Consider the following 10,496-nt stretch of genomic DNA (forward strand, 5'->3'; position numbering starts at 1 on the left):
CATTTACAGCAAAAATATGCAGCTGCTGTTATTTAATATGGCATAGGCCAAAACATAAGATGAAACAAAGGACACATGTACCACGACCTGAAGGTGCACATTTTTAGAATTATACTAAAAATTATTTTAACTGTCAGTCAGAGGGCAGAAGGCATGTAATAGATTATGTGCAACAGGCAAAGTTTGATCAAGTTTAAGATAATTTAGAAATGCATGTATCAAATCTGACACAGTAGGCTTTATAGGGTTAATTATTTACATTCAAAGCAAAGAATTCTTTATTAATTCTCCTAACTCATACTCGATTAACAAAGAAGGACTATATTTCATATTTATATGTATTTTTTGATACATAACAATGCAATGTGCAACATACAGCACCGTTCATTTTTACATGTTCAAAAATATGCTATGGATTGATTTAAAGGTAAATTTGTGTCAAGTATCAAGACGGTATTTTTGGGGTTATTTTGTAGTTATTTTTTTACGTTAGTGAAAAAAGCTCTCACTCTGCTCGTGCTAGAATGTAACCGGATAACGTCTGAGCACGTGACATGCGGAAGCGTCGCAGGCTCGCAGCTGAGCTCAAGCTTGTCTCATCGGCGTGACCTACACAAGTTCATCTTTTTGCAAGCAACAAAAAATGAATTGGTTATGATTGTAGAGCCTTCGCTGAAAAGCAAAAATGGACCCCAACTTACAGTACTGGCAAAGCAATGGACAGGTACTTGTGTGTCTTTGCGTACTCAGTAAAAATCACGTTTTGATTAATTTGTCTTAATGAAAATGATATCAGCGACATATAAATTAATAAATTCACAATTTTGTAGTCTTTTCTAAGCAGACTGCGTCTCTGGTTCAAAATCCTGGACCCCAGTTCTGTGTTGTCATCGCAGGTGAGTTGCTGCATCATGCATCGCTCCATCAGCTTACAGTATGTACAGTAATATCATGATTCACCTCAGTACAGCCTTCTGATGCAACGCCTACATTAACGGTATCACGTGCACCATACAGGATGAAATAAACGCTGGGATATTTGTTCCTTGCTTATAACATTGTTCACATTAATAAATGACAACAAAAGACCCAATATTTTTTTCCTTAGGCTGAAATTGAGCAGGCCCGGACACTTCTTCAGAATGAAGGACTTACACAAAGAAAGGAAAAAGTAGTCTGCTTAATATATTTAGTATTTATTTGTGTGTTCATTTAGCTTTGCTTACTTTGAAAACTTGACAGTGTTCCTTTATTTCTCTCTCTAGGTTGCTAATGCCTGGTTACTGTCTCTTGTAAGTTTTTATGAATGTACATTTTTCAAGTGAGCATGATAAACAATGTGTAGATATCACTGATTCTTTGGACATGGGACACAATAGGCTACAGAGCTAAAATAATCAATTATTTTGGATTACTTTGTTCACTGTGTTCAGGTGTTCACCTGTGTTTTACTGCATTCTCCTGCTTCTTCCATTGTCTCACAAATAAATTATAATAGTGTCATTGTAGTTATCTAAATATAAATAGATTCAGATGGAACATTTTTGTAAACAAATATGTAATAGCAGGTGAACGTGTGGGATGTGTGTGTTCCATCTCAATCATTGACATGTTGGTTAAAGACATGAGTCATGACTTGGCTGTCCAAATGTGGTTTGAAGAAAATTTGATTTTGTCTTAAATTAAATAATTAATTTTTAAACATTTTACACATTTTTTGTCAATAATATTGTTACACTCTTTTAGTCATCTGTCCATCCTGATACTGGAGGTGTAATCTCACCACTGTTTCGTTCTCAAGGTACAGTAAAAAACCTGAATTTGAATTTGCATTCATCTGAACTGAAAATGTTATTTTGGCCATCTGATGACACATCTGCTTCTTTTTTGTTTTCAGTTTTTCTACCTATATCTGCTCCCTTGGTGAGTTCTAAAATTCAGAATGTCCTGAGGTTATGCTTACAATGTAAAGCACCGCATTGAGAGTTGAAAATGTACATTTATAATCTGTAATGAAAGATCCCATCTATTTTTATTTCCACAGGTTGTTGCAAGTTTACTACCCCACAAAGGCATCAAACCCGCATTGTTCTGGCAAGTAAGTACATTCTACATTTATGTCTTCATTTATGTCTTTTCTTGTCAACTAACAATTTTTGCTGTAGTTTTTGCTTCAGACATACTGTGCAGGATTCAACCATGCTAACAGAAATGCAACAGCGACTAAGGTAAACAGTAGTTTTCTTTAATTAAATTTAAATGATATAAAATAACAATCTTTGTGTAACTTGGCAGACTATTTTAACCACAGTTATTCTACGTTTTTTGCTTAGGATAACAAAACATCAATGAAGCAATCCATTCTTATTGTTGGAACGGTTGCCTACTCAACATTTGCAGGGGTAAGAGTGATTTTTGTCACAGTACTGGTTTCTCGGTCAATAAACGTTTTCATCTGATGATTTTATGTTTGGTGTATTGATGACATACTTTTCAGCAGGTGTGAGAATCTCATGAAACCTGTCAAGGTTCAAAGTTCATGTCCGGCTCATTTTACACCCCCAACATAAAAAGAAAGAAACTTCAAATCCTAATTTAGGACCATTCAGATGTGTATTAAAAATAATAATGCAAGATAATACATGCAGCGGAGACATTACCATTATCATAATACAATCAAATGTAATTCTAATGAATGTTTTGCTGGGAAATACTAAAAATGAATTAAGTATTAATATTCTTTCTTTTCAGGCTCTTCCTCAGCTTATACTCAAGCGTTTTAGACTCATCGGTGCCGTGGCTGAGACCTTCTCTAGATCATTGTTACCTGTTCCTCTCTCAGGTAAGAACACCAGGAAACAAATGCACACAATACAGCTACAGTAGAGTCTGTTCATACTGAGTGCTCCATTTCATACATATTCCAGGCTGTGGTGTGCCCTCTAGGGTTTTAAAATGTTTCCAACCAAACATGTGGTTTTCTAGCCTGTCTAGCTGGTTCAGTGTAATGGTGGTGAGAAGTGAAGAGGCCGATAATGGAATACGAGTGTTTGATTCTAACGGAAATGCCATTGGAGTCTCGAAGGCAGCTGGATCTAAGGTGAGACTGCAGTAATAAAACCTTGTGCCACCAAAGCTGCTTATCTTTAAACTGTTTAAATATGTATTCTTTGTGTTGGTCACAGGCCATAAAGGAAACGGCCCTTTCAAGAGCAGCTCTCTTTGGCACCACTGCAGCTGTTCCCACTTTACTGCTGGCACTCCTTAAAAGGTACAAGTCAAAACAGTTTGATTTCCATTTTACTTAAAAGATTTGATGGTGTGGGGATGTGAAATCTGCTGTCAATGTTTCAGGGCAAAGTTTGTCCAAAGGAACCCAATGATAATCGCTCCTGTTCGCCACATCAGTACTGCCATTATTTTTGGCCTGATGATTCCCGTGTCCTTCAGTCTTTTTCCACAGTTTGGCAAGGTAACACACATTCATAACAAACCAGGTTGTCATACTTTATCATTTTAATTTCGGAAATGCATTCATCAATTCTCTGAATGTTTTCATTAAAAATCACATTATCCATCACCAGCAGATAAGCATAATTTAGATTCAACCTATGTTTTATTTGCAGATAAAGAAGGAAAGTTTAGAAGAGGACTTTCAGTCACTTGACAGTAACGGGGAACTGTTTTACCACAGAGGACTGTAATGTTGCCACTTTACTATTTAACAATGACTTTTATTGACACTGAAAACAAAAGAATATTAAAGTCCAGTGCATTTCAACAACATTTCAAAAAGGTTGTTAATTTAAGTTTTAAAAGCATGCACTATTTTCTCAAAAGGGTTTTTGAGCTACTAATCAATGCTGTACTAATACTGAATATTGAAAGGAAGAAGTACAACTGTATGGTTTTGAATTCATATTCACTTAATAGCTGCATTTCAGTCTAAAAAGAGTTTTAAACACTGCATTGAAGTGAATTTTACCAAATCATGCTAATAACACTGTCTGTTAGTGTCAATAAAATTCCTGATACCACTCACATACACATTTATTTACTTATATATATAAAATGGTCACATATATATTTAAAACATTATTTGAGGAAACAGCATTGTATGATTCTGTAAATCAGAAATCAGAGAAGAACAGTTTGAGCATCCTCTTTTTCAGGATATATTGCACACATATGATAGGCACAACGGATAGCCCTTGATAACAAGGGGATGTCAAATTAATAAGGTGATTAAACAAAAATGTATGAAGTAATGCCAAAATCAATATTATGTGCAATCATAAATTGTGGGAAAAAAGTTCTATCTAAACTGGGGAATGTCTTCTGTCATTTTAACATATAATGATAAAAAGATTTCTTACATGAATAGACAGGTTAATTAACATCATAACTTTAAGATGAGGTTTTGGCACTCAATAGTTCAGTAATTAATTTCTTTACATTCTGAATTTAATGGGACTCTTCATAATAGAAGTCTTTTAGTTAGGCATGAACTAGTCAACTGTCAGCCCTTTGACACTGATGTGCAATTATGAAATTTTATAAAAGTTCAAAGAGCATGCCAAATTAAGGTTATGAACAACTTAATAATTAGATACTTCAGGAATGTTTGCAGAGACTGCATATAAATCCGTGTTACCAAAAGGTTTGATTATGAATTATTTATCTCAAACCTGTTATCACATAGAAATGTAACATTCAACATAATTACACACATGAGGTGTAGCTATCATGTTATAGCTATATTTTATATATCTTTCTAAGAAATATATATTTGTTCTTATGTAACTTTTGCCCTGTTCACTACCCCTGAAATTAGACACAGATTCTTGCAAATGTTACAATTCATTGTGTGATTGACAATGAATGGTAAGTTCCTCTCTGATCGGTTACTGTGAGGCATGCCATTTGGACGGGATGGACTGACTGGTCAGATCTTCAGGAGTTGCTCAGCTGCAGCTAAGTGGAAGAGGAAGTTTTCAGTCGCTGGAGGGTAGTGCCGCTGCTTCAGAGTCTCCAAAGTCAATTTAGAGTTCTCTGCTTCATCAGCAAGAGACATCAGGTTTCTGAGGATCTCCTTTGTTTTTACTGAAATATCCTGGAGACAGATTTAAAAAGGGGCTGGATGAAAAGCACATGTAGGATTTCTAAGTCTTTAAATGCTTTAAATGTAGGTCATGTTAAAGCTGTATGTTGTCATTGCTGAGATTTTCGACCGTGTTCTTACTCGTACCTTAATAACCTGTGCATCTGTGCACTCAGCGTCCTCTGCAGCCTGGACAATGAAGTTGCCGATCTCTTTATGGAGTTTTCCCATAGCCATTGCCTCTGAAAACAAATTACAGTGAGATATGGTGACTTAAATATCCACATCCCAATTCTACCCAGTCAAATATGTAAAACTGGATCTCTCACCTTTTGCATTTTGTGACACAGTGATTTCACTGTCTGGAAGATTAACATACACATCAAACAGATCTGATCTGTCTCTGACTTCAGGATCGACAAACCCTGCAACATACCCTACAGAGAAAGAACATGGAAATTCTTACAGGTAGCAGCAAGAGCTAGTTTTTGTGGAGAAGACAATCTCCATACCTGTACACAGCTTGAGGTTTTCCAGCTCATTATCATTAAGGTGAACAAAAGGGTGGAGGATGGACCAGTCTTTTCTATGCCATACCAATCCAGGAAGAGCTCTGGTTTTAAAAAGAAAAAACAGTTACCACAAACTTTTTAGTGTGTGACCATTATCATATACAATACTGTTCAAAAGTGTGGGCTCAGTAATATTATTTATTAATGAGGAACTTAATACTTTTATTCAGCAAAAAGATGCATTAAATTGATCAAAAGTGACAAAGACATTTAAAATAGTTACAAATGTTTATAATTGAAATAAATTGAAAGAACGTGATTTTTTTTTCCTATTGAAAAATATAACTGAAATAAATGTGAGAAATATTTAAAACAATATAACTGAACTAAAGGTGAAATAAATGTTTTTTTTTTCCCCCTATTCTATTCTATTTTTTAAGTTTCTATTCATCAAAGAATCCTGAACAGATATATCACATATTAAGCAGCTTTCAACATTCATGATCATATTTTTCTATCAGCACCAAATTAGGATATTAAAATGTGACACTGAAGGCTGGAGTAAAGGCTGCTGAAAATTCAGCTTTGCTGTTTCAGGAATACATCACATTTTAAAATATATTGAAATGGAAAACAGTTATTTTAAATTGTAATAATATTTGATAATGTTACTGTTGTTTATACTGTATTTTTGATCAAATATGTGCAGCCTTGGTGAGCATAAGAAAAAACAAACTGCAACACTAACCATAACCACAAACACCTCACACATACAGGACATACTGTTTGCAACATATTTGAATTCCTCAATCTGACATATTTCTGGTTTGGATTAATGAATATTTACGAATCATGCACAATGAGACCATGAATATAAATTAAGAAAGTAAACATCAGTCCATTTTGATTTCATGTCAACTAAATGATCATTTCCGTGGTTACCTTGTGAACTCCAGCAGCGCCTCGATCCGTGGGTGATAGACCACTACTCTTTTTTTCAACATTAGTGCTGTGTAAAGGATGATAGTCTCCATACCAAATTGTGACACAACATCTACAATAAAGATTTAACATCTCATTAAGTCAATTTGCATACAATACATATTTTGTTTAGAGAATAAAGACACATTATTGGAGGATTTCTAAAATAACAATCATAAAGCCAATTGGAGCAAACGGCCATGGTATCAAAAGTATGTGATGTCTGCACAGTTCTTGCTGTGGTTAGTATGTAGTGCTTGTTCAATTTAAGGGTTCACCCCTAACCTTTTAAGGATCCAGCCAGGTAGGCCTTCCTGACATCATAATCTTTGATAAGGAAGGAGCCGTTCTCATCACTCTGGCATATCCCTTTGGTCAGAACAGCAATGTAGCATTCCATCATCTTCACAGGATTTCCATGTTTGATATACGTCCTGAACAAAAGCAATGATGCAGATGCAACATCACAAACAAACAAAAACTTAGTGTATATCCTTAGAAATGGTGGGATGACAAACAAAAGACACTTACTGAAAGAAACCGAGTTCTGAAACTCAACACAAGCACTAAGTGCATGCACTAAATGGTTAGTCCTTAAACATACCTGCCCAGGACTCTACTGAACGCAGCATATTTTTCAGGGTTGAAGTCCTTAGCTGTGATAACTATTGAGAAATGTGTCACCTTTGAATGAAATTGAACAGTAAATTAGCAAGCTAGCATCATTTTCATCATACCATCTCTTTTAAAGGATACAAACAGGATGTAAATTTAAGAAATACATATTTTGACAGTTATTTCAGTTCATTTTATTGCTTGTTTTGTTTTGTTTTAAGTCATTTTGGGGCCTCCTGGTTGAGCACCACTGGATTCTATGAAGAGTTGACTCATTCATTAACAATCTGCCAAATTAGAATACACACAAATGTGAATGAGAAACAATTATCAGTGAATAATGATTTAGATTTCTGTTTTCTCCTCACATGAAACTAGTGTTATGATGCTTTTTGTCACTTTTTAGAGTCACCAATCCCTTTCATTATATGGAAAAGTGCAGTGTCAACATTCTGGTAAACTTCTCCTTTTGCATTCCACAGAAGACGGTCAGAGTGAGATAAAAATAAGTAAATGAGCAAAAAACAATCATATGATCAAAAATTTCAACTTGATCTATTCCTGTAGCATTATTCGAGCACAGCTTTGTAATCTTTCAGGATGGTAGTGAAGTGCTAAACATGAAGTTTGGTACCTTTTTAAGCGCAGTAGGCTCCTGAACCTCGACAGTGGTGATGTAGTACCAGGTTCGGCAGTACTGTCCAAACACAAATGTGTGCAGCACCTGATTGTTCAACGGCAGGCAACATTTTCTCAACAGCACCTCTCGTAGATCATCACTGATGGAAGGATAACACCAAACCCAAAGCGTGTCTGCATTTAAATCTTTCTCTGCATAAAGGGGATGAACGCAATTACTGAAAAAATAATCATTATTCTTTATTTAAAGAGATTTAGTTGATTCTGTCATGAGGCCTTCTGCAGACCACAAAATGAAATGTTAGACAGAATGCTAGTAGGGACTGACAGTCTCAGTCACCATTGACACTCACTGCATCTTTTCCCACACGATGAAAGTAAATGGTGACTGACAAATAATGCTGGCACTCTGTCTAACTGCCCCTTGTGTGTTCAACAGAATGAAAATCATACAGGTTTGGAAAAATATAAGGAGTAAATGATTACAAAATGTATATTTTTGGGTTAACTATCGCTTTAATAAATAAAATATTCTAATAATAAAAAATATAGTTTCGCGGTATTTTAATCTTACCAATTAGTCCAAGACTTAGCATCATCTCAGATGTAGCCATATTCCATTCCTTATCCACGGTAATCTGTTTCTAGCACTTCAATAATTTCTGAACTATTTATGTTTACAGTTTTGAGAGCACATGCAAGTGTCAGCGTGCACAGACAGAACCCACTGTCAAATATGCCAGGACAGTTTATACAGGAAAAGATTTTAATGTCAAAAACTACGGTTCTTCTTGTAAAAAAAAGAACGAAAACTTGTCATAAACAGTAGCAATCCACTACTGGTCAAGTGACCAACACGCTTCTTCCGGGCTTCTCTAAATTCCACTAAAATATCCAACGACATACTGACATCTAGTGTGCTGGTGCGATTAAAGTTTTTTTTTTTTTTTTTTTTTTTTTTTTTTTTTTTACCTTAAATAAACCTATTCTAATAACAAACAAACAATAATAAACAAAATTATAAAATATTTTCTTATAACAAACAGACAAGCAAATAAAGAAAATTATAAAACTAAAAATAATAATAACTAAAAAAATAAATAACAAACTTACAAATAATAAAGCCAAATATAAAAGCATATTCTAACATAAATAAAATGAATATTTTATTAATTTAACCAACAAGCTATAAGGAACAAAAAAGTAACTCCAAGTTTTAAGGCATTAGCTACTTTAAGGACTTCAATCTTGGAGCATCTTTTCTACATTTTTTGTAATAAAACTCATAATCAAAAAACTCAACCTATAATCAAAACATTAGGCTATTTAACAAAAATGTAAACTCTGTTTTTTCATAAAACCACCGAACTGAATGTGATAGTCAAACATTATTCATATTCAACCATTCATGCCTTCTGTCTCCAGTGCACTTCACAATAATACAGTTGATTTTCCTGAATCAAAAATGTATCAGTGTTTGTATAATAAAAATCAGGAAAACAGTTTGGAACAATATGAGGGATAATAATGACTGAATTTTTATTTTTGGGTAGTGGTCGACCGATATATCGCAAAGGCCGATATATCGGCCGATATTTGGCATTTTTCCAAAATAGGCATCGGCTGATAAGTTTTTCTGCTTGGCCGATGTGTTCGAGGCGGGACTTTTATTTAGACGGCGCTCAGAAAGGCAGCACCTGATCACACACAGCTCACATTATCCCTCTTGTTTACTGTCGTTGTTAACAGTTCTGTCTAACACGGATAGAAGTCTGTCTAATAATCAGATAGAACAGTTAAACAAAGGAATTAATTTATACAAGAAGTATTAAAATGATTGCTTTTATATTAGAAGTAATAGAAAGGCAAACATTATAATACTTTCACGTTTGCCGTCAGCATTAAGCAAATACGCATTTATATAATTTAAACAAATCTTTGAATGGATAAAGAACATTTCATTTCACAAACCTTGCAAACTTAGTCGAATCCAGCTGTGAGATCTTGTGAAGTGTGCATTTTTATCAACCATTATTGCATGTTTTCTGCGTGACGTTCAGTCCATGTGAACTGAATGCTTTAAACATTGAACTCGTGATTTCAGATTATGCAGCGCTTTATGGATTTGCACACTGTCATATTCACGTCATTTTCTCTGTGTGCTGTATGTAAAATGAGTGTTACCCTGGCTTTATTTGAAAATATGATTCCCAATGCACACAAACTTCCCAGAATACTGAGTGCCCTGTTGGTTATAGTGTTTACTTCCTTTTTAAATTATATTTTTATTAAATATTTACTTATTTGTGAAAAATACTTTGTCATCTAAAGTATAAGTATGTTAATTTAACACATTTATTTTTTTAATCCATTGTCAAATGATTTAAAATTTCTTAAATATTAATTAAGATTTTTTTTTTTTTTTAAATTATATCGGCTTTATATCGGCTATGCCCCCCCCCCACTTTCCAAGATATGGTCATCAGCTGTCAGAAAACCAATATCGGTCAACCACTATTTTGGGTGCACAATCCCTTTAAACTATAACCTAGATTATGTTGCAAATGCTTACATTTGTGAATAATTTTCATGAATGACTAATGATTACAAAATGTTTGCATTTTTTAAGGGTTAGGGGAGAGTGGGGT

General features: G+C 34.4%; 2 protein-coding genes across 2 annotated transcripts; one reads left to right on the top strand and one right to left on the bottom strand.

Moving 5' to 3' along the window:
* The first annotated feature begins 520 nt into the window (after window positions 1-520).
* Window positions 521-3,786, top strand: sfxn4 (sideroflexin 4). Its single transcript, XM_042736726.1, has 15 exons — window positions 521-724; window positions 831-896; window positions 1,109-1,171; window positions 1,266-1,292; window positions 1,747-1,801; window positions 1,898-1,923; window positions 2,045-2,098; window positions 2,166-2,228; window positions 2,334-2,402; window positions 2,752-2,842; window positions 2,878-2,887; window positions 2,995-3,100; window positions 3,186-3,271; window positions 3,355-3,472; window positions 3,627-3,786. Exons 1-15 carry the CDS (start codon window positions 686-688, stop codon window positions 3,702-3,704), a joined length of 951 nt encoding a protein of 316 aa, XP_042592660.1. The 5' UTR covers window positions 521-685; the 3' UTR covers window positions 3,705-3,786.
* LOC109062237 (DENN domain-containing protein 10-like) lies at window positions 3,499-8,724 on the bottom strand. Its single transcript, XM_019079324.2, has 9 exons — window positions 8,423-8,724; window positions 7,844-8,040; window positions 7,199-7,278; window positions 6,880-7,028; window positions 6,556-6,667; window positions 5,614-5,714; window positions 5,431-5,538; window positions 5,249-5,343; window positions 3,499-5,113 (listed from the first exon to the last, which is right to left on the bottom strand). The coding sequence occupies exons 1-9, from the start codon at window positions 8,460-8,462 to the stop codon at window positions 4,946-4,948; spliced, it is 1,050 nt and encodes a 349-aa protein (XP_018934869.1). The 5' UTR covers window positions 8,463-8,724; the 3' UTR covers window positions 3,499-4,945.
* Between the last annotated feature and the right edge of the window lie 1,772 nt (window positions 8,725-10,496).

This window comes from Cyprinus carpio, chromosome B13 (assembly GCF_018340385.1).
Source record: "Cyprinus carpio isolate SPL01 chromosome B13, ASM1834038v1, whole genome shotgun sequence".
Classification (NCBI taxonomy): domain Eukaryota; kingdom Metazoa; phylum Chordata; class Actinopteri; order Cypriniformes; family Cyprinidae; genus Cyprinus; species Cyprinus carpio.

Coding starts and splice junctions, on each gene's coding strand:
- sfxn4 (XM_042736726.1), top strand. CDS start 686: ATGGACCCCAACTTACAGTACTGGCAAAGCAATGGACAG. Junction 1,802..1,897: donor ACCACTGTTTCGTTCTCAAG/GTACAGTAAAAA, acceptor TTTTGTTTTCAG/TTTTTCTACCTATATCTGCT. Junction 1,924..2,044: donor TACCTATATCTGCTCCCTTG/GTGAGTTCTAAA, acceptor TTATTTCCACAG/GTTGTTGCAAGTTTACTACC.
- LOC109062237 (XM_019079324.2), bottom strand. CDS start 8,462: ATGGCTACATCTGAGATGATGCTAAGTCTTGGACTAATTG. Junction 7,279..7,843: donor AGCCTACTGCGCTTAAAAAG/GTACCAAACTTC, acceptor TTTCATTCAAAG/GTGACACATTTCTCAATAGT. Junction 5,344..5,430: donor TGTGTCACAAAATGCAAAAG/GTGAGAGATCCA, acceptor ATTTGTTTTCAG/AGGCAATGGCTATGGGAAAA.